Source organism: Zerene cesonia, chromosome 1, assembly GCF_012273895.1.
Source record: "Zerene cesonia ecotype Mississippi chromosome 1, Zerene_cesonia_1.1, whole genome shotgun sequence".
In the NCBI taxonomy this organism is placed as follows: domain Eukaryota; kingdom Metazoa; phylum Arthropoda; class Insecta; order Lepidoptera; family Pieridae; genus Zerene; species Zerene cesonia.
The window spans coordinates 5,063,961-5,087,891 of NC_052102.1; the positions used below are offsets into that span (position 1 = coordinate 5,063,961).

General features: G+C 35.3%; 1 protein-coding gene across 4 annotated transcripts; it reads right to left on the reverse strand.

The window, feature by feature from the left end:
- Window positions 1-115: 115 nt before the first annotated feature.
- Window positions 116-20,351, reverse strand: LOC119829974 (homeotic protein spalt-major-like). Of its 4 annotated transcripts, XM_038352765.1 has the most exons (9): window positions 19,824-20,344; window positions 10,144-11,910; window positions 9,061-9,246; window positions 8,716-8,849; window positions 4,448-4,540; window positions 4,077-4,311; window positions 2,887-3,065; window positions 2,119-2,286; window positions 116-1,929 (listed from the first exon to the last, which is right to left on the reverse strand). In XM_038352765.1, the coding sequence occupies exons 1-9, from the start codon at window positions 19,864-19,866 to the stop codon at window positions 1,561-1,563; spliced, it is 3,174 nt and encodes a 1,057-aa protein (XP_038208693.1). In that variant the 5' UTR covers window positions 19,867-20,344; the 3' UTR covers window positions 116-1,560. The 4 variants fall into 4 exon arrangements, with proteins under 4 accessions (XP_038208693.1, XP_038208685.1, XP_038208711.1 ...); XM_038352757.1 differs by having other exon boundaries at window positions 9,061-11,910; window positions 19,824-20,351; XM_038352783.1 differs by lacking the exon at window positions 9,061-9,246 and having other exon boundaries at window positions 19,824-20,346.
- Window positions 20,352-23,931: the final 3,580 nt, after the last annotated feature.

The window sequence follows — 23,931 nt, forward strand, 5'->3', positions numbered from 1 at the left end:
ATAAATAAAGGAATTAGCAAAAACAAAATAAAAACGAAGGAGAAGGTAAAAGGAGAACAAAAAAAAAAAGTAATAAGTGTTATTATTATTTTTTAAATAATTTGAATACTTTCTGGACATTTACATAAACATTTAATAATTTACAATTGATTATTTATACTGACATGGACATGACACTTCATATTCATGGCTAACGCTACGCTATATCTATTCGCAACATGAAAATTAAATTGTAGGTGCTATGAGAATTTATGCTAGACAACTAAATCGTTGTAGAGGCCTATCGCCTCACAATCTTTATTTATTCCTAAGAGTGTATGCATGATTTGACGATATAAATAATGTAGCTCAACATTTATACACATCTATTTAGAAGTACGAAACACATCACTATGAAACGTATAAATAATTGTATTACAGTTCGGCTTTTAGTTACAAACATTGAAATGCACATTTTTGGAAACAAAATTTCGTAAATAAACGGTCAGTCTGTGAAGTACATACTTTCATTATTATGGAAAATAAGTAACATACATTTTTTACAAAGATATGTTGAAATATCCTAAAGCAATATAGCTATGACTCTAAAACACTTAAATCTATGTAGACCTCAAATGCAAATACTTTTTAATTTACATGATATGAATATGTCATTAACCTCTGTTACCGTAATTAAATATAGTAAATATATTGAGTACTTAGAGCGAGAATAAGTTAATAAGGTATACATTCCTTTAAATAATGCATTCATCAATAAAATCTTATACAGATATTTTTCGTTGCCAAAGAAGATTCTTATATATAGTTTGCCGCCTACTTGAAATTTGACAATATATCAGCATTTGATACATTTCAATAATTTACTAAAGAATCTCTTCACATTGGAATGTGGTATTAAAGAAATCATGCATATCGCACTCCAGTTGAGACATAATATAGATATAGCATAATAATTAATTAAACTATTTTACTTACGAAACTAAATATTATACATTTTATTTACATAATTATTAAGATAGTATATAGATTTATGAATTTAATTAATTTTTGGGATAATTTATAATTACTTTTGATGTTATAGCACATTCGACTGTATCCAATATATCTGATACCATTTCCATACTTATGTCCATAAGACACAGCCTCTTCATGTGCACTATCACAGAGTAATGACATAATAGTGGGACTCTTACGAGCCCCGGATTGCCCCAGGCCCGTACACGTGCATATAAGTTACTTATAGTAATACTAGGCGTAATAACACTTGGAATAACGACTCGATACATACATCGATACACTTAGCGTGTTACCTTACGCTATTATAAATCATTTTTATATCAGTCCTTCACTTTGAGTACTCAAGTTCCTTTCAAATCTTTGTACATAATTGAGAATACTCGGTATGGTGAATGGCCATTTTCAAGTAAGAGATTCACCGTAGCCCGTTGAGTCGATTATTTGGAATGTGATCGGGCATTGCAGCGGCTGATGCACGACTTATCGGATCGATCGTCAATTGATAGGTTTAATCGAGTGGTACATCGACTCGGCGATATCGTTTCACACGGTGAGGCCTTCAGTCCTGGCGGGTGGCGGGAGCGACGCTAGCGGGTGCGAGTGTGGGTGGTGCGGCGCGGGCGGCGAGGGCTGCGCGGGCGGCGGGGGGTGCGGCGCGTGCGCCGGCGGGGAGCGGTAGTGCTCACTCTCCTCGCGCATTTGCCGACTGCGCTCAGCCAACTCTCGACCTCTTTCGGCAAGTTCACGCATAGCGGCTTGGCGCTCGTCATTCTCCAAAGACGGCGGCCTCTCCAGAGGTGAAGCCGCGCCGGGCCTTCCGGCTCCGAATGCCCCGAAACCGAGCAAGCCTGGGAATTTACCAGCGACGCCGTTCTGTCCAGCGCTCTGTTGTATGACAGATATTTCATTCAGCTGTGGACAATAACATCATAGTTTTAGTTTTCTCTTTGAAACATAGATGATTATACGATAGTGGAGGGTACACCGTCTTTATGAATTTAAAGCACGGTCGATTTAATTTTTAACCTTACGTATTATTTGCCAATAGGCAGCAACTCTGCTTTAACTAAATTCATAAGTTGTAAAAAATGATCGGCTTACCTTCTGCTGCATGCCGTTTAGGAAAGGCGCGGGCAGGTAGGGGTAGAAGAGGTCCGGGCGCCGCAGCAGGTCGTGCGGCTCGTGCAGCGGCCGCGGCGGCAGCTCCAGCGACATGCGGCGCCCGCGCCGCGACGCGCCGCCGCTCCACATGTGCGTGCCCATGTGCACCTATCAAACGATACCGTTAATATGCTTTCGAGAAAATGCTTTACATGTACAGTGTCACCAAGTTATCTTTGAAAAGGCGAAAAAATATGGGGGGCCCTGCCCGGTACTACCTATATTGATATGAATAAATTATTAATCGTATGGCTAATAATATGGCTGTAAAAGTTAAAACTTCTTGAATGTTTGTTTAATGAGAATATGATACTGATGTCGCTTTCTTATAAAATTGCCTACGTTTAGTGACGAACTGTTCTTCGATTCCATGACAAATTTACAAATTCAATAAAATATTTATGCATAGAAGAAATTAAATTCATATTCTAGAATGTATACGATGTGTTTTGAAACATAAGTTAAATACGGAGCGTGTTTAATTTACACATGATAACCATTTATTTAAAAATCTACTATTATAATTATACGTACATAAATTAATTGATGGCTTAGGTATTTTAATTTTCAAATCATAACTGTTTAAAGAAGTAAAAATTTATAAAATTTTAATACTTAAGCAATTAATGTTACATAGCTGCTTTTATTGAACAAGAACAATCAATTATAAGAGTACTAAGCTTAATTATTTTATTACAAACGAATCACCTTGAGATTTCCTTTGGTTGTGAATGCTTTCTGGCAGACCGCGCACCGGAATGGCTTGTCCCCAGTGTGGGTTCGCATGTGGATCTGCAGAGCGGACGATGATGAGAAGTTCTTGCGGCAAACTCCGCATAAGTGCTTTGACGACGCTGACGGAGGTGGGTGGACAGGAGCACTTGGCACTGAGAAAAAAGTTCATTTATTGACAAAGGATATTAAAAATATTTAAAATAGAACCGAAATTCCTCGTCTTCGTTATGAGCGTTAAGATAGGTCTTGATAAAGGTGTAAAATATATATATTATTTGACTAGACTATCGAATTGGCTTCGCCCGTGTTGTATGTCGCCTATGTCACTCAGTGAAGTTGCAGCTTTCTAATGATGAAGAAATTAGATTAGTCCAGTCGGTCCAGTAGATTTGTGTAAAAAAATACAAACATAACTACTCACACACATAAGTATAAAACTTCCCCTTTCTACTTCTCGTCTTTTCTTCACATGTTTATAAGTTAAACCATAAATAAGTTTGGTAATTTTATTTATATATTGCATATTTTTGCTTACTACAATCCAATTTCGTTCTAATCCCAAATTAGTAGAGGACTTATTGTGAAAGAAAACAAGAATTAATTTGAAAAAAAAATAAATTACAAAACGTTGTTAACTTGACCATTATTGCATTCAATTACGTTATTAATACGTATGTTGTACGGATTCAAACAATTCTCCGTATTTAATTCCACTAAAGAGCACTGAATATTCCCAGCATGTCAGAATAGCGAGGACACGGCGGAGTGAAATAAATATGAAGTATCCACCTACTTATTCAAAAATGAACTTTAATCATATGTAGCAGACGAAATTAAATTTATTGCCAATACGAAAAAAATTCACCGTTAAGATCTGTTTTTCAACCGATTTCAAAAATTGTTTATCACTATCTGCCTATAAGGACGTACCTACCACGTAATACTAAGCGGTAATTAAGTATCATTCTTTGGACGTTAAAACAAATACATCATCAGATTATCAAATTGCAATGTATTATTTGATTGAAATGGCATTGAAAGTTTATTAAACGAGTTTCATTAAAATCGGTTCAGTACTATAAAAGTTGGTTCCCAAAACTTTACACGAAGTGCATTTAAATTCATGTAACGTTTGTTTCGTCGAGTTGTATCATAACAATTACCTGTTAGTCTCTTTGGTAAAGGCGGCATGTCAATCGGGGGCGGGTGATTCATCGGCGGCGGCGGGTGTGCGGGCGGAGACCGCTTCAAGTCCATCTTGTCAGGCGAGGATCGCCTCTCGGGGCTCGGCTCGCGGCCGTCCTCGCTCGCCGCTCCCGTAGGACCACTTCCATTTTTGTCGAAGCCCGGTGGCATGTCCCGAATCTTATGCGTGAGCATGTGTTGCTTCATGTTACCCTATCGAAAGGAACACCGATTAGTGTTGAGGTTTCGTTACGCTTCGCTTAATATAAATGCAATTTGGGGCGGTTAAGTGTAGAAGCAAAATAATGTTATTTTATAGAGGCCACGCTCAGGCGTCACTCTCTCATACCGGGTAGACGAAGGCGTTCCAGAGGTCCAAAGCAGTGGCGTGTGGCGGGCGAGGAGCGCGCGTGCGCCTGGCGCATTGGCAACCGCCACTGCTCTGGAACCACAAATACACGCAAAATTTACACACACGCTCAGCTCACATAGATTTTCTAATTAGGGGAACAGATCAAGCAATACATTGGATAAGAGAAGGTTTAAATTGTTATCTAAGATGAAACCAGCGAGGAGAACACGTTTAAGAATACCGAGAGAGAGAGTTATCAAAACTCAATAACTATAGAGATTTCGTTAAAAATCTCGGCTTAAAGATACATAACATACAACTCATGAATATAGCCTAATGTATACAGTTTGTATACCTACTAAATTTTACTACCTACTATATGTACATAAATATCAAATGTAACATAATTTTTATTTGTTCATTATTTTACTTTAGCACATTTAACAATAACATTATTTTTAACTTTTCAGTAGACATCTACGTCAAATAAAAATATTTTCCATATGCTTATGTTCGAAAAATGTTAAAAACATATTATCTAAAATATACAGTTTAAGTAATTTTGTAGGTACCTATCAGTATTTAAAAATGAGGTCACATGATACTTTGTAACTTTGTAGTTATTAATTAGGTAATTCTTATGCATTGTCGATGGCTTGATTTATATTTCTAAACTCATTATTATTGAAAAGATATAATATTTACATTTAATATAAATTGTATATTTATCAATGCCAAATTCTCGAAACCTTCAAAAACCCTGCACTATGATATATCTTTTATTATAATTAATTATTTATTCTGTTTGTAATGGAAATAAATTTCTTAATTCATTTGAAATTAATGATAAATTAAATAATGATTTAGTAAAATCCTTACGAAAATGAAAGCCACATTATAATAAAGCTTAAATAATTGAATCATAATGATATTTTTGGGGAACGAAATCTTAATATTATTAATAACCAATTGCATTTAAATAGCTTTCCATCTAGAGAAATAGTTCTGCCATTCAATAACAGATGGCGCCTACGTAACATATGTACATTGTACGGGTTACGCGGCGGTAGAGACCGTATTTTAATTAAAAGGTTTGTAATATCTAGGAATATCTTGAAATGACTGGTATATTTATAACCATGTATATACCAATAAAAATGTAATGTTAATTATTACAAATTTTAGGGTATGTATAATATCATGGCCCATAAAAAACCAATAAAAATGTCATTATGTGGGCTTATCTATGTTTTTTAATAATAATTATCTATTTTGACTTGAGTGCTGATTCATAATTTAATACTTATAAAGAAAGATTCTTAAAATATTATGTTTATTTTATGTGATATATTACGTAATATTAACTGATTTCACGAGCAGCACTATAACGTAAATATTAAGTAGGAAGGTACTTATTTTTTATTACAATTTATAATATGCAACGAAATTTCCTATCCAATTTAATTCAATAATGTAAAACTATTAATTATGTAGGAATATTGTTTGTAATATGAGTATTTTCCTTTTAGAGTATCGCGGATGACTTTCATTTAAGGGTGTTTATGTGAAATTGCAGTGTTATCTTAAACATTGAAAGAGTATTTGGAGTCAATAAACTGGCGACGGTGATCAGAATAATCGATAATACATAGTTTAGCGCGTGAACTTTCATCGGTACGGGTGTCGGCTACACTTATTGTAATTTTAAATGTGCTTGTAAGCAGACACTATTCGATAAGGCCTCGCTGCTTGTTTCCCGATATTCTCTACAACCGATTTGACATTCACATTCTGCTACGCTACGGTACAGTCGATACATTTAATATTTTACTGCAGTTGTATGCATTAAAATATAACAGGTACAATCTTATCATTCGGACAAATTTGCACTGAATAATTATTTGTTATGTTTACTGTACATGCGACGTTGCACAGTATAATAAAAAAGTAATTATATCTTCATAAATATTGACATGTTTGCAATCGTAGGGACAAAAAGTGGGTCATGATTTAAAAAAGTGATATCATATCAGCTTTATAAAAATTTTAATGTAGCTAAATTAAAATAGTATCAACTGGTAACTTCATATCTTCGAAACAGCATTAATTTAACGTAGGACATCATTGAGCTGTTATAAATTTACGTAATTCTGATAAAATATTTGTAAGCGGTTTATATATGTCACTTCACTGAGAACGAGAAGTCGTCGTTACCATTCTGCGTGAAACCGGGGTGGCCAGTACCTACCTACATTTAAAATTGTTTATGCATACTTTAAGTTTTTATAATTAATATAATTAGGGAAATTTGGCGAAAGTTATATCTCGACAATGTAAGAAATGTAACTTGCAGTATATATCAAAGTGAAATTACTCTAGATAAATATATTTCCAACAATAGGTAACGGCTCTTGGATCTTAGTGAATATGCGGCGCCATCATAAAATATACTTTTAGACTCATTTTATTGATAAGGCACCCGCATAGACACTTAGGGAAACAACGAAAAAATGTTATTTTCTGAAGCATAAATATTCTTTTATGAGAAGAGGCGTAGGTAAAGGCTCAAGGATTTATAAGCAATAAATATTTTACGACATGAATTAATATTCCGATCGTTTTCCGTGACGTTGTTTTTATGACTTATCATTTTTGTGGCGACGATGGTCCGCGACGCAAGCGCAGCTTCACGCTTGAAATATTGGCCAAACTGATTATAAAACTTGATTTGCCATAAAAGCAGAAATATTCTTTGAACCGTCTTAAGTATTGCATTAATTATTTTAATCTGATATTGCTTTATTATCATCGCTGGGGGAGATCAAAATATTCGAAACAATATACCTAACTTTTTTTGTATTGTGACCATACATAACGATTCAATCGAACGATTGATTTATCTGGGCCGAAATAACGATACTGCAAAAAGCATTTCTTATAAAAGCCTTTCGCTATCTGCATATTTAATCTATTTTGAGACACGTACAAAATAACACAAATAAATCCGAGGCTTGAAGCAGCAAATGTAACATTCAATACCTACGGGGAATCGAGAAAATAACAATAGAAAGGTGATGTAATATCTAGAATAGCGCTTTAATGTAAAGCGAGTGTTGCATATCTGAGCGCGTCAAGTGAACACGGCTCGCCGGTAAATCGGCGAAAGTCAAGTTATGCCGTTGAGTGGTTTCTTACCTAAGACATAAATAGACTGTAATGAAAGCCGTTTAAAGGATTCAACCACCATTTAAGGTGATGAGGATATAAGGGCCAATATGAGTCCCATAAATAAGGAAAACATTATACAAATGTTTATGCATTCCTAATTTTTTCTACTTTCTTTTTATGAAGATATTTCAACGTTCTATCGTAACATCCAAAAATGCCAGGAATATCAAAACGCAAAATTATTGTAAAACATTAGAAATAGAAGCACATATTATAATATAATATTGTAGTTGTGCTCTGGGTGTCTTAATAAATAATTCTTGCACAACTGCTATATTTAATTAAGTTATAATTATGAGCTGTTAGTCCATAAATTAAAATGTAGACACGCTTATCGACCAAAGCACAATTAAGAAATGCATTCAATTGCGAAACAAATAAGGTCTAATATACAATAAGTAAATAATTGAATCAAAAAGGAAGTTAATACAATACGATTTGATTAAATCAGAATAAACGAGCCTACAAGTTTGTAAAGTTGGTCGTCAATTACTCAGCAAGTCTGGCTCGAGAGAGGAAGACAACGAATAACGACCGAAACTTATGCGAGCTAGAGGCGTCGACTAGAGACTTGTAATTACAGCCTGCAAAATTAATGCACTGAAACTTGGATGAAATGAAACCGGAGTATGCAGTTTCGTACACCAACATTGAGTTGGTTTTTGGTAAACCGTGCGAACGGACGACTTTATCTTATAAGTTGCAGTAAATATAACCTTTATGTATAAACCCGTATGCAATTATTATGGAAACATTTATATACAGTATTTACACATTGAAAACGTTTGTTTTCGACAATAAGGCATTAGATATGTTGTGAAAATTAGAGGAAACGTCGTAAACGCGTAGATATGTGTCGCTATTTGTGTAACAATAAAGTATGAACTGGCTTCGAGCCAAAGATACTCGATAGGAGTTTATACGATTAGAAATAAGGAATTTCGTTTTGAATATAATTTTCTGAATCCACTTTTATAAATTTAATTTACTGTCTAGTAAATATAAAAATATGTTAATGGAACCAAATATAAACTTACCTTTGTCGAAAAGCCTCTATCGCAGACCGTGCACTTGAACGGACGTTCTTTGGTGTGACTTCGGTAGTGGATTTCCAAAGCGGAGTTGCAGGCAAATGTTTTGTAGCAGATGGTACACGTCGTATTACCGCGCACTGGACAAGAAATTTTACTTTTAATTGTTATTTTCTATTTCACAACACGTACATCTTATTGAAAACATTGTTCACTTATAACATTATAGCCATATTGTCCTTGAGCACCCGGTTAGGTTATATTAGAGTAAAAAATATTAGGACAATATGTAGGGAATGGAAATGTGGACGACCGGGGCGGACGATAATGTAAGATCCCGCTTTCGCATACCTGCGGGAGGAAAAGCAAGTCCGAGCGGGCTGAAGGGCGATCCACCGAGAGCACCAAGCGCAGCCAGGGGTGTGGGCGGCGAGGGCAGCGGTGAGTGGTGTGGCAGGCGCGGCGGCGTCGACAAGGCTGATGGCGACGGTGAAGGCGATGGTGGTGAGGCACGTGCACTCCGCCCGCTCTCCGAACCTGTCGCCGATGGGAGGGAAGCCGTTGTGGTGATGGTTTTTATTTCGCATTCGGACGCCGTGGCGCAGACGGAGAGCGGCGAAGTTCGACGATCCTTTATTTCAGATTCATCGTCGAACTCCCGAGTATTAAGCTCGCGCTCTTCACGGCCGCTCTCATCGTCGGTTCCGCGGGAGTCCGCCCTTCGGTCGCCAGGAGTGGAGGGAGTAGGAAAGGTAGGAGTGGGAATGTTGCAAAATGGAGAATAGTCTGTGATATCGGAGTCATTATTACTGAATGATTGACTATCACAAGTGTCTCGGGTGCCTTGATCAAAAGAAATATTGCAACGGTCGACTGTATGCATTCGAATATGTTGATGTAAAATGCTAGGGTCGGTAAACTTTCTGTGACAAACGGGACATTGGTGTAACATTTGAGAGGGAGGTTTAATTCGGTGTACGCCCATATGTGTTTTCAAATTCCCTTTTGTAGTAAAAGCCCGACCGCATAACTTGCATCGAAAGGGTCGTTCACCAGTATGAGTTCGATAGTGCATCTGTAGAGCACTTTTACAAGAAAGAACACGATGGCATACTATGCATTCATTGGGATCTGATACTTTATTATCAATATTATCTACTAATTGTTGCAATTTAGATGTTTCTGAAGTTTTCCTAATTTCTATCAAACTTTCCCATGAATTATCGTTGCTACCAGGACGTGGTAGAAGAGAATTATACATTATAGGGTCTCGAGTAAGATCTGGTTCAAGTATATTGTTAGGAATATTTGGGAATGGAGTTAAGCTACCCGAGGAAATGCTACTAGGAGGAGAGTGAGGAAACAGTGGATAAGACGGAAAAGTACGAAGTCCCGTAGCTATTGAAATTGGTCCAGATATCGATTGGTTCTTACTTGATAGATTTTCCGGCTGATCGGGGTCCGGCTTCACGTGTGGACTTTCTCTGCCAATTTGGTCTTCATTGCTATATTTTGAATCCATGCTGCAATCGTCATAGGGTGAAGTAGAAGGATATCGCTCTTGCTCTGTATCTTGAACAGGCTCATTTTCTTCGGGCTCCCGTTTAGGTGATATTCGGTCTGTTTCCTCAAAACTGGAATCTCGTTGGCTTTCTTCGTCTTGCGGTTCTGACTTAAACATTTCCGATGTCGATCGTGAAGGACTTGGTGCAGATGGTTTGCTTAGATCAGCAGGGGCATCTTGTTCTTCCCGCATTGCAAAAAGTGGATGTGGTGGTAATGGTTTATCGCCAAGTGGACGCGGTGGAAGAAGGTCATGATGTGTTGGTCTATATAATGGCAAGCTTGGCGGAAAAGGTGCCGGCGCACCTGGAGGAAACTGGAGTGGATGTGGTGGCATTCCAGGTATAGGCCCCGGAGACAACTGCGCTAATAGCGGAGGATGGTATTTGTCTAAATGTTCTGGCACTGGGTTCGGGTTCATTTTGACATGAGGGAATTTGGCAGTGTGTCTTTGGAAATGTACTTTAAGATTTCCTTTTGTCGTAAATCTTGATCCGCAAACATTACATTTGAATGGCCTTTCTCCAGTATGTGATCGAATATGAATTTGAAGCGCAGAATCACTTCCAAACACTTTTCCGCAGTACCTGCACCTGTGTTTAAAGAAAGGTTCATTCCTCCCTCCGCTTTTTCCATCATACGGTGACATTTTTCCTGACTTTCGGAAAGCCAGTTCATCAGCTAAATTATTCGCTAGAAGTCCTTGAGACGCATTATCAAGTACCTCTTGTGCTCGCTTCTGTAGCATCTCAAGTGTATTTGGTTCATTTAGGGACGGTGGAGGATCGTTGTTTGTGATTATTGAAGATGCTAATGATGAAGATATGGAGCTATAGGGTGGATGAGACATCATAGGTGGAGATGAGGTTGGGGGTTTGGGAATGGATATCGGTTCCATTTTAGGCGTAATATGCGAATGGGTTGATGGCAAGCTTTGGCTAGTAGGAGGAGCTGGTTCAACAGGAGATGGCTCCCGTGGCGGACGAGGCGGCGACGGTGAGCGAACTGGCGTCGACGGAGCGGTTGGTTCTTGTTCACAGGGTGGTGGACTTGGCTGCTGATCATCTTTTCTTCTAGTTAATGATAGCTGATTTTGTAATTGTCTTATTAACTGAAGTTGAAAAACTTGTTGATGTTGCAGTGTAAATAACGTACTTTGCAATACTGCGAGCTCGTGTAAAGCGGCCTCATTGTTTGCATTATTAGCCATAGCTGTGGCTGCAAACTGTGCAACTGCCACTTTAGTATTTTGTAATGCTTCTAGCGTTACATGGCCAGCCACCGAGAAGGGTAAACCAACTGGTGGAACATCAGCTTCAGGTACTTCAGCCTCTCCGTCTTCCAGGCTATTATTGTTTTCTGCATCTTGCCGATGCCTTCTTACTTGTTCTAGTCTTTTGTTAGGACTATCCATTTCTTCATCCCCTGACACAACCATATCTTCAGGATCCGAGTGCATTCTTTCTTCACCCATTTGAATTGCTTTTTCATCGCAAAGTCTCTTATGGTATAAGAAATCGTCAAAGTTATCAAACTGTTCTTGACATCGCGGGCACATATGCGTCTCTGGACGGTCTCTGCCATCTTCCGGTAAAACATTGTGGATTTCTTCTTCAGAACACGACCCCGAACTTTCACCTAAAACAAAAAAATTAAATCATTATCGATGCTATCGATTCCGACAGGATACGTTATATTTTAGATGATATTATGGAGCTGTAACTCAAATTTCTATTGATGAATAATAAAACAAGAAATGTACTTAATTAATGTAGTTCCCTTTATCTTAATAAATGTTAATGCAGTTCCATTTATGTGGCAAATAATATATTAAATCCGTAAATTAATTTGAGTACCTACGTACAAGTGTAAGAATTTTCTAGATCATATAGTAAATTATGAATAACGGTATGTGTAAAAATGTTTAAACAGTAATTAATTGATATTATTTACGCGACTTAAGTAGAGTTATTATTATGCTGAACATAACTACGGTAGGGACGTTTGAATTAAAAAAAGACCGTAAGCTATTTCTTTTTATATTATAACTACGTGTACGTATAATTTATCTAATAATACATCAAAAAACATAAAAATGATTGATTTTCGTTTACCTTGCTTAAAGTCGGAAACGGCTTGGCTGATTTAGCTGATTTTGGTAATGAAATAGTTATCGTAGTTTTAAACGAAGAGAAACATATGAAAATAAATATCACGTGTGATCTAGTTAGGTATAAAAATAGGTACAAGACAACTAACGATCCTTGAAGAACTTAGTTTTTAAAAGAATAAAAGAATAAACTATAAAAAATCACTGTTAAATTATGTTGAATATTTTTATTGTTAGGACAGTCGTAAAGGAATATCTATTGTTGTGATTTGTTCCCGAGTATGAGATGTTTATTTTACCGGTCTTATTAATGAGACCATACTATTTACGCTCGACATAACTTTACTAATTTAGAATAACCATTTAGAGTCCAAACTAGGGCTTAATATGCAAAAAGTATCTGGGCACACAGTATTATGTAAATAACTCGAAGGCAAGGCGATGATGTAAAGTATTCTGGTGCTGTTTTTTTTATCCGAATATGCATTATATCCATGTATATCTAACTAATTTTATGTTTTTGCATATTATAACGAAATACACGACGATGACGCACTTCGTAGTAGTAGGTAGGTATATGTACAAAATAATGACAGTAATTAGAATACTCAGTACGATAACAACCTTAGTTTTACATGTAATAAAGTTATGATAAAATGAGTGGTTTAATTAAAACGACACTTAATGTTTGTCTCTTGCTCAACCCTAGTTGAGCTATATCCTGACGTTTGATACTTTTCATTTTTTTATAAGACTAGCTGCTGCATCTGAAGTCCTATCCTTCATAGTTATCTATTACTTATTTGTTGAGATTAAATTATACTTTAAGATTATTTCATAGGTAGGTCCCGTTCCCAGTGATTTATTTCAGGATAAAACTATACTATGACCTATAACTATACTATTTTCGTAATATATTTGATTTGGATCGGTTTGATAGAAAATGTAAACACAAATCATTATGTTTCTTGTTTAGATAATATGTATGCATGTCTTAACTTCTAAACGAAAAGTCCGGTCCGAGTCATTATTTGCCGTATAATCAAACCTTAATGTTATGATTCCATCGATATTTGAACTTAAAATGTTTAGCAAAATTTGTAATTATGGCTTAACTATAATAGATACCTAAACAAAAATTCTATTATTATGTAGAACATTATTACGTGTATGTATCGTTAATGATTTTCGCAGCACACGTAAAATTATTTATTTAAAAGGCTTACCAACTAGATACATAATTTCTTGTTAAAACTATTAAAACATTAAAATATACATCAACTCATTGGTACTTATGTATCTAAATTACTAGTAGGCACAGCTTTACCACCATTTAAAATAAAAATAAAATTTTTATATACAACTACAAATATTGAAATTTAATATAATTAGCTTAAGGCATTCAAAATTTGCTTCTTGAACAAGCTAAATTTAGAATTAGAATTTTATCGGCATAGAAATTATGAATTTTATCGGCAATTTTTTACAAGTTCCTGCATAAAATTTAGGTAGGAATCTTTTCTAAGATATAATAGCTATTACCTAAGTGTTATACAGAATACCGGACAATAAAGACTGCCGGTTACAAATACATACATATGAATATAATATATATATTCTTATGATACGCTTAAGAGACGACTGCGTCTTGGTCTTTATTCTTACAAACTATCCTTGTTTAAATTTAACTGTAACAAAGTTGTAATGTATTTTAGGAATACACATTTCTTTTAAATTAAAATCAGTCCTCTCTTTACGCAACAAATATCGCCCGCAAAATGCTTTTTTTGATATCAACGGGTATTTTGATCATCATCATCAGCCCATATATGTTCCCACTGCTGGGACACAGGCCTCCTATGAGGGATCAGGCCATAATCCACCACGCTGGCCAAGTGCGGGTTGGCAGATGTCACATGTCGTCGAACTTTTGATTCTCGGACATGCCGGTTTCCTCACGATGTTTCCCTTCACCGTGAGCAGTGGTGATGTTATCTACATGTGCAGATAAATTGAAAAATCAATTTATTTCCTGCACGCTCGCCCGGTCTCGAACCCCGACTTATCGATTTTTGAAGTACGAGGTTCTCACCACTGAGCCACCACTGCACTAATTTTGATCAAATATGATTATTTAATTATGTACCTGTGAAAATTCAGCAATTAGATAATGAGTAAATATCTAGAGTAACTTAAATAGTCAGTATTTGATTGAGATTATCTAACATTAGTAAATAATACCTATCTATTGTCGAAATTAACAATACGAATTAAAATGCAAAAAGCAAAACTTCTTACAACCTTTTTTTAAATTTATACTTAATTTATTGTTATTAATTCAGTATGCAAAACTTGAGTTGGGTAGTGATAATAAAAATATGTTATTTTGTTGAAAACAAAGAATAGTACCAATTGTCGCCTTTATAGTTTTGCCCCTCTAATTCGACCACGTAGGCAAAGAAAATTTTAATGGGAATGAGATGTTTCACCGCGGTTTAAAATATTCTGTATCACTCTCTAGTCTTCTGTCTCCAGGGAAAAAAAAACACTTCGTTGCGACGTACAAAAAGGACAAGCAAAGGAACAAAACATTTCCACATTTAGAATATTTGTTAGGATAAGTATGAGTCTTTATTATCGCACTAATATTATAAAGGTGAAAGTTTGTTTGTTTGGATGTTTGTCCGTCAATCACTCTGAAACTACAGAACGGATTTTGATGAAATTTGGTATACAGACAGGGTATGAGCTAGCTTGGGTGATAGGATACTTTTTATTCCGATTAAATGCTTTTTTTTTTTTTTTTTTTTTTTTTTATGGCAGAGCAAGCAAAGGAGCAGGTGGGCCACCTGATGTTAAGTGGTCACCACCGCCCATAAACACTTGCAACACTAGAGTTACAAGTGCTTTGCCGGCCTTTCAGGGACATATACGCTCTTTTCTTGAAGGCCCCAATGTCGTAATTGTTCGGGAACACCGTAGCTGGTAAATCGTTCCAAAGCTTCACCGTACGCGGAAAGAAGTTGCGGGTGAAGCGTACGGTGGTGGACCGCCAACCATCCAGGTGGTGAGGATGGCATTGGTTTTTACGGCGGGTGGTCCGATGTTGGAACTGTGCGGCTGGTAAAATGTTGAACAATTCCTCAGAGCACTCCCCATAGTACACTCTATATAAAATACAAAGAGACGCAACGTCTCTTCGTAAAGATAGAGAATCAAGCCTATCGGAAAGCCTACGGTCATTGACAATTCGAGTTGCTCGACGTTGGATACGGTCAAGAGGAAGGAGTTGGTACTGTGGGGCTCCAGCCCAGAGATGAGAACAGTACTCCATATGCGGTCGCACCTGAGCCTTGTACAGCTGAAGTCGGTGGGCCGGCTTGAAATACTGTCTCGATCTACTGAGCACACCAAGTAAGCTAGTAAGTAGAGCTTTCCTGTAAATATTATAATTCCACTCGGGCAAAGCCGCGGGCGGAAGCTAGTCATACATAAAAATATAATTTAGTATATAAGAGACATGAATTTTCTACTTATTTGTTATCCCTCTCGAAATTAATACTGCGTAAATTAAGACGTACGTGATTTATTTTAATCTTGCTTCATCCCGTTGTAAATGTCATTATTTCAAAAAGCAAAGCCTATTTTAGTGTATCATATGTGGTAATATCATGGATGTATGGATTTATTCTATAATGTTTGAATTTATGATTATCTTTGACTGGCTAATATTGCGTTGAAACAAGTCGTTAAGGAAGTGAACGTAAAGAGAATGTTTATGTTTTGTATAGGCACGTTTGATAATGGTTTTCATAACAAGACCTATGTATAAAGATAATGTAGAGTTAAATTATTCTTATGTATCACTATATTGATTATCAGTATGCCGAACATACGTGATACTATGATGGTGCCATGATCAAGTATAATACCTATGTGTGCTGGTGGATATTCATACATATATTTTATAAGAAAATAATTCTCAATCAATTATAAAATGGCGTAGGGTACATATGCTATTTTCAACAAAAAGATACTGCATATAAATAAGTTATAATTAGTATAATATGTATTAGAGACACACAGTAGATCTTTTTCTGTATTTACAATTTCTAATATAAAGGATAAGATCAATATTAAATTTATTTTGTTGTATATTTTAACACACAAAGAAGAAGAAAAAAGAAAAATCGTAGAAACTTGTGGGACTACAAATTAATGTTTTTATGAATAGTAAAGCCTACTTAAAATCTAGAAAAAAAAGAATAGAAATAAAAATTATCATCAAGATGGTTAAATTGTTGTTCAAACTGATGTTATTATCTGTATCGAAAAAAGGTGACAAATAACGTTTTTTCTAGTATTCAAATTGTGTACGCACACAACAGAAAGTTTTAAATTGTTTATGGTTTATGAAAAAGATGGGATAGGTATTTTATTCAGCTATTATATATTAATATAGCGCCTTTAAAAACACTTTTAAACAAGAATAAACGTACAACAAAAGTTTTTAATATGATAATGTATTGTTTTGGCTTAAATATGGGAGGTAAAAAGTTTTCCTTAGGTACCTACTTAAACGTTGAAAATTTATAATTTATTAATATTAAACATTTTCTATTTCTGATTAAAGTCAGGAAAACGAATTCATGTTAGTTATCATTTAAATTAGTCCCTTAACAATAGACAGTATATATTGGGGTCAAATTAGCTTTACAATAGAATACACAAACAATGAATAAAAAGAGATTCAAATTATAATGTTTAATTGATATTTTTTAAATTACCCAAGCGTTTGAACCAATGACTTGACACGAATGATAATAAGTGATACTCTATTATTTGGTTTCTTATTTTGAAGAATAGTGCGGTCATTGTTAATTCATATAAACTATAACTATGTAGATATATTAAATTCAATGTGACGGTGATCTATTCGACCTTTGTTTGGGAGCATCACTAATCATCCATTGTTATAATTCAAATATAGATAATATATTATATGTAAGTTTGTATTCTAATTGAAAATTACAAAATTTTTATTCGAAATTTATTATTTATAATACCATTTGTTAACATATACCTACAGTGATTAGTACCTATCGGACCTTTGTTCATTTAAAACGCATACTTTCTGATATTAGAAACATTTCGGTGTAGTTAGTGTTTTTATATTTAATAAACTCACGACTACAATGATATTATCTATATGATAGATAATAATTATGAAGGTGACACTATCAAGAGTGGTTTTAATGTACCTACCTTTTTTATGATTGCTTTTCCGTTATCGTATTTGAATATAGAAAATTGAAAAAGATACGAAGAGTAGTACTTCATATCAGGTTATTAAAATATTTAATGCGTAAACGCATAAATTTGCTTATCGTATCGATTATTCAACTTTCACCATAGAGTTTTTAATGTCCATTTGATGTCCGCAACATAATTATTATATTAGAAAGTAAAGTTATCTATAGGCATGGATTTTACGCAGTCCCTTATTTATCGACAGCGTTTGTAAATGTTTACATTTAAAAGCGAGCGAAAAGTGAGCACCGACACAAAACATCATAATAATCCGGGATAATCTTGCGGTAAGGGCTTAAATGTCTCATTTGTATCGAGATACCGGTGCGGTTAATAGTTAGTTTGTAAGAAGGAGGATTAGTGGTGTCTGTTTATCGCAATTTGGGTGTAAGCTTTGCGGGCAGCGCGCGGCGACTCAAAGCGCAAGATTGCGACAGTCGACGTACGCCTTCCTTACTTGGAAGTGCAAAAAACGTTTTGCATTAAAAATACAACAGAATGCGGCTCGTCAATATTCAGTTTAGCTATTGACAAAGAATATTACACATATATTCATACATTTCTATCATACAGAAGCTCGAAATCGGTTTCTATCAAAGCCACTTTTTCAGTTGATGTTTAACTGAGCTAAAATTGGGATTTCCTGTTTATTTCACTAGCGATCTATCATCGATTTGGTTCATAATGTGTTCATTATATACTCCATAAATATCATAGCCGTTCGAATATTTAAACTATATAATTTGAAACACGATGGTAATTAATCCACTTACAGAAAGTCTATAATTTATACATTAAGTTTAATTATTATTCATCATTCAAGGTAAATGGACGCAATATACATAAGTATCAATATTTCATTTTAGTAAAACGGATTAGAACCTGCTGGCTAAGTTTTTTGTATTTATATTGGAGCCATCGAATTCGTTATCAAATATTTCTTCTAGAATATAGTTATGCAGCTTGTTTCAATCATTGAAAGATAAAAAGTCCACTAAAAATTTTATAGAACAGCAATAAAGAAGTGTAGCGGCTGATATATAAAATTTTGACAGCCTGTCATTCGAATAATATACAGCCACTTAAGGCTTTTATCAAAACGTGATACTTTTTCGGGATTATGACACTCGAAAGTAAGCTTTCCGCGGAACTACTCACGTTTTATTTTTGATAAGTATTTGTCTAAGAAGACTCGTTTAATTCCATTATTACAAAATCTTGAGTAAATATTGCTTCTTTTAAGTATTATTATAGTTTATGTTTGATATTAATAATGTAAAGCAAGATACAACTAAGATTTTATAAAATATGATTTTGATTTAATTCTACGACCATTTCGAACATTTTAAGGCTTTACAAATGCTATTTCACATAACCCAGTCTTAACAAGAGTGTGGTGAAATCACAAAGAAAAGCAATTTATTCATAAGTGTGCATTTAGTTACTTTTATGAGTAACACACAAAAAGCTTTTATGAACATTTTTGAATAGCTACAGTGGGTACCTACTGTTCTTTATGAAGAGCGTATTTGTTTTAATTTCATTTGGAGAGAAAGTGCATCATTTTAATTTGAATTTAAATGTTAACAAAAAGCTGCTCATATTATTAATTCAATTAAATAAATATAGAAATTGAAGGGTAGTAAGGGATGGCATTTTGACTATTAAATGGTATTGTTTGCATATTATGTCATGGATAATAAATGCTTCTCGGCATGAAAAAATAGAGCTAAAAATGTTGGTAAAATTGTAGATTTAAGCAGTAATCCAACATTGAAAATTTAATAAATGTTTAAAAAAGCTTATAATTAAGTTTAAATAGTCAACTAAATCGCATAATAAATTGATAAAAGCTCGTACATACATCAGTAGCCGCCTAACGCTAAATATCAGAAATAACCGGGTTCAACAATTCACTACACTGTTTACTCACCACGCAGAGGCCGAATTTTTTTGCACACTTTTTGATGAATGCCAAATTTTATCGTCGCTAACTGAATCATTTTAATTTATAAATGACAAACGAAACTTTCAGAACCGAAAAGCGGTAACACGATTTATGCTCCTCAAGGAGACTTCACAGTCCTTTAGTTGGGTGATGTTTGGGTGACGATAGTGAAGAAGTAAGTACCGATGGAGACGCGGCGGACGCAGGCGGGCTTCACGCGCGGCATGTTGAGTGGCGCTGGGGCTGGCGGCTCACAGCCAGCGCATGGCAGGCGGGAGCGGAGCGCTCGCCCTCGGACACACAGTCGGGTTCACTCGCGCGGAGCCGCGGACGGGCTCGCTCGACGTGCGGACTCGGAGTGCGGTGCGGACGCTGTCAGAGGAGCGCACCTCTCGCCATCTGACGCGGGACTGAGCGCGAGGCGGCGGGCGGCGGGCGGCCGCGCGCGCGCGCACCAGGTATACGGTTATGACAGGGAGGCGGGGCCGCGCCCGGCTCATAAATCAAACTTCGCCCATTCGCACGCGTTCCGAGCTCTCCCTCCTCCATATTCAATATTCAGGGCGGGGCATATTTCATAATCATAACGCCTCATATTCATAAGTGACATGTGGCCGCGGCCGCGGGCTCCAGACGCCGGTGGGCGGTGTTGACGCCCGCTAGATGGCGACCGACGTTCGCCCCGCGAAGCCTCCCACATTCGCTAATTGAAGCTACACTTTGTAAGTTATAATCCTTTGTTTGTGAATTAGTACATTTGTTTTCATTGGCAACATAGGTGCAATGTAGTATGTGATCCAGTACTAGCGTGTAATAAGTTTATCATGTTTTTGTTAGCATTATTTTATGAGAGATTTGTTGATTTATTAGATGTTTTTAAATTATGTGAATAAAAAATGATAATTTTTTAGACATATTATTTTAGACGTGTATTTTATTCATAGGATTATTAATTAAGACAGTGTGCTGAAAAATTGATACAATTTAAATTTTATTTTAGTAGTTATTGAATAATAATATCAAATAATAATTTATATATAAATTATTTGTTAGACAGCTAATACATTAATTTACATTACAAAATTGAAATCTTTTCTCCAATACAAATATTTTGAATAATAATAAGTAGCATTTACAATTTAAATGGTCAAAACTCAAAAACCTCGATGCAAATAAATTGCCTATGATTCATAATTAGTTCTTTTACTTTTTATTACGTACCTACATCAAAATCTATCCAATTAAAATAGTAAAAATGAAAAGCGAACATTTCACTGAGTCATCAGTCGGCCAACGACAGCTGTATCGAATACTACAATGACAACTAACTAGATACCGGCTAAATCGACATGGATTTTAATTTTTGAAACTGCGACTTATCAAAAAGCGGATGCCGGGAGCCATGTCAATCGCTTTGTGTTCTTTAAATTAAATAGATATACGTACGGTAGTCCCGGGGCGGGCCGAATCCAATATTAATGTGATAGAAGCAATTTAGCCGAATCTGCCAGTCATTGGGTCGAGGATCGAGAGCGACGTGCGACTCGCTACCGCTTTATAATTGGACCTATTAAAAACTTTTACCTTCCATTTAAACTTATAACATTACTTCACAAATGACATTCATAATTTGTTGTCAATATTGAACATGTTAGCGTTTTACAGAGTTTAAAACTGTAAATTCGCTTTTTATGTAATGGGGGATTATAAATTATTTAGCGATTTTGGGACTAGATATAAGTAGGTACTAATTTAATGGCCGAATTATTGAGATGCGTTAGTTTTGATTTTTGTTAATTTTAAATTTAAAAATAACGTCTAAAATTATCAACATTTGGGATCTTATGTTCTTAACTAAAATGTGAACAAAAATCTTTCCTTACTGGGTGGGTACTGAGAGCAATCTCCACATGTGCATTTTGTAAGATGTATTTAAATGGTTTTAACTTGCTTTAAAAAAGAAGCGTCCAAATATAAATAAAATATTTACTTCAGAATCGTTTCTTTTTAAACGAACTCTAAATTTTATTTACTTGATTACAAGGGCCTGCTTCTTTTTATTGATAAATTCTGTTGAGTTAGTAAGACGACATTGTGTATGCTATCTGATAAAATCAATTAAATAAAGTTTTAATTAACGATCAACATCAACTGACTTTTTATATCTGTCTGTTTGTATTGAATATTCATCGCTTCGGCTCGGGACTTTAATGTGGCGATGTGAATATACCTGTAGTTAGTGTACTTTTTAGTGCATTTATTGGCCGCTACAAATGTTATGTGCCTATACGTTTATGTGAAACGTAGTATGTGGTGGTGCATGAAATTGAAATATATTGTTCTAGAAATATTTTAATAGCTGGCAACGTTAGATTTATTTGTAATAATTTCAAAGATGTAATTTATATTGTATTGCAATTCAGTTATAGCTGTATAAGATTGTATTGGGAAATCAAAATTTTATAGATAATGAAATACAAATAATATTCGTATAAATTATTAAAGTAAAACACCCAGCTCAACATTCAATACAGAATTTTAGACTTTCTTCGTTTAATTATTCAAGTCTTGCTCAATGCAAGCTGTTAATTTGACTTACAGTTGTAATTAGTAAGAGCTGTTGTTGTTTTTAACCTCAGTTGACTAAATAATTCCTGTTTATGATGACACCTAATCCCCTATGAATTAATGCGAGTTCTGTGAACGGTAAAGGTGTTATTTCAGATCCATCAGTGCGGCTGTTAAACAGAAATAGCTCCAGTAACACAAGTCGCATTCAATTTAAATACACAAATTTTTGAAAACGTATGTTTATTTAAGCTAAAGCATGTGCCCTGTACAGTTCGGCGTGAGCGTACAACGCCATGTGATTAATTCTTACTCTATTTATGATGTTATTCGTCCCGAGATATAAATATGATAGAAATTATTTGCTTTAAAATAATTCGAAAATCTTTATATTTTCTTAATCTGAATGATTATAAAGTATGGATGTACAAACCAGCTTAATTCAAATGTATGGAGCTTAGTGATTTATATCCAAATTGATTTATAGAAATTTTTTACATCTCATTTCGGTTTAAATTTCAAGAAGCGAAATAGATAATTAGAAATCGCAGATATATTATTTGGCAGTACAAATCATTGGTCAATTTAGTTTATATATTACCTGATGGTTATGTAAACCTAAATTGTCCTTTGAATACAATAACAATATAAGCGTCCTTACATCAGGCGTATAAACGGTCGGTGAGCTGGTGGCATGAGTGGCGGCCGGGCGTTGCGGACGCGTTCATAAATTTGAATATGGAAGTGAGTTCTAATGGCGTCGCTGTTTATTTTTACTGCACCCCCAAAGCTGTACGACCGAATGCGACGCCGAATTTATTTCCATGCATTTTAATATCTCCCTCTGAAAAGCTATTGCGATTTTCACGCGGTTTTACGTTACACAACCACACAGCCATAAACTGTAGAGATGATACATTGCGCGATGAAGCCGTAATGTCGATTGGAGTGAGTATAATTACGTGGGCAAAAGGAACGTATATTGAAGCGATAATAAGTGGGTAAGCGCTCGCGGCGTTCGCGTTTCATGTGATGTTATGAAGTGATTTTTGCGGTGGAATTCAGAGGCTGAAGATGTCAAAATTAAGTTATTACATTTGGACAGTGATTGACGCGCAGTTGTGAGCGGTGAGCGAAGCGTGCACGAAAGGCGCAATTCGAGTTGCGTCTCGTCCGCGGAGCTGCGTCGCTCGCTGCTCTAGTGGGCTTCCCTCCGCATTGACATAGCTTAACGCCTTGTTACTGTTTACTCGCCTCGACCTCTAAAGGGTTATTGTCACCGCTTTCGCGAATACGTTTTTTTTGTAGTATTATCCTTGTTATCACATGGTCTTTGTGAGATGTTTTCGATTGTTTAAGATTGTAAATCGGTAATTCTTATTAATTAGACACCTTCTCAACCTTAATACTTACTTCAAAAATTATTTAAAGTGATATTTTGTGAGCAATTATTTTTTTAAACTGAAGATATAGATATTCCATCAAAATATTTTGGACATACAGATTCGTAGTTAGAGGTACCTAGTGCAGCATTTAACTTTGAAGTGAGTTTCTTATTGTTAATAGGTAGTGAGATGTTCATTGCTAATATGATTATAAAATGTACCTCCGTGTATATCTTCTCATATGATTAAATACAAATATGTTTGTATTTACTTAGTCTGGCCATAAATACTGTTACACTTAATTATAAAAAAATATTACATTTGAATTTCGAATCTGT

Bases quoted from the DNA above. Each gene is read 5' to 3' on its own strand.
- LOC119829974 (XM_038352757.1), bottom strand. From the start codon at position 19,866: ATGCCGCGCGTGAAGCCCGCCTGCGTCCGCCGCGTCTCCATCG. The intron at 11,911-19,823 runs GTACTTACTTCT...TTTTTGTTTTAG, and splicing joins CGTCCGCCGCGTCTCCATCG to GTGAAAGTTCGGGGTCGTGT. The intron at 3,066-4,076 runs GTAATTGTTATG...CTTTTTTCTCAG, and splicing joins TTTACCAAAGAGACTAACAG to TGCCAAGTGCTCCTGTCCAC.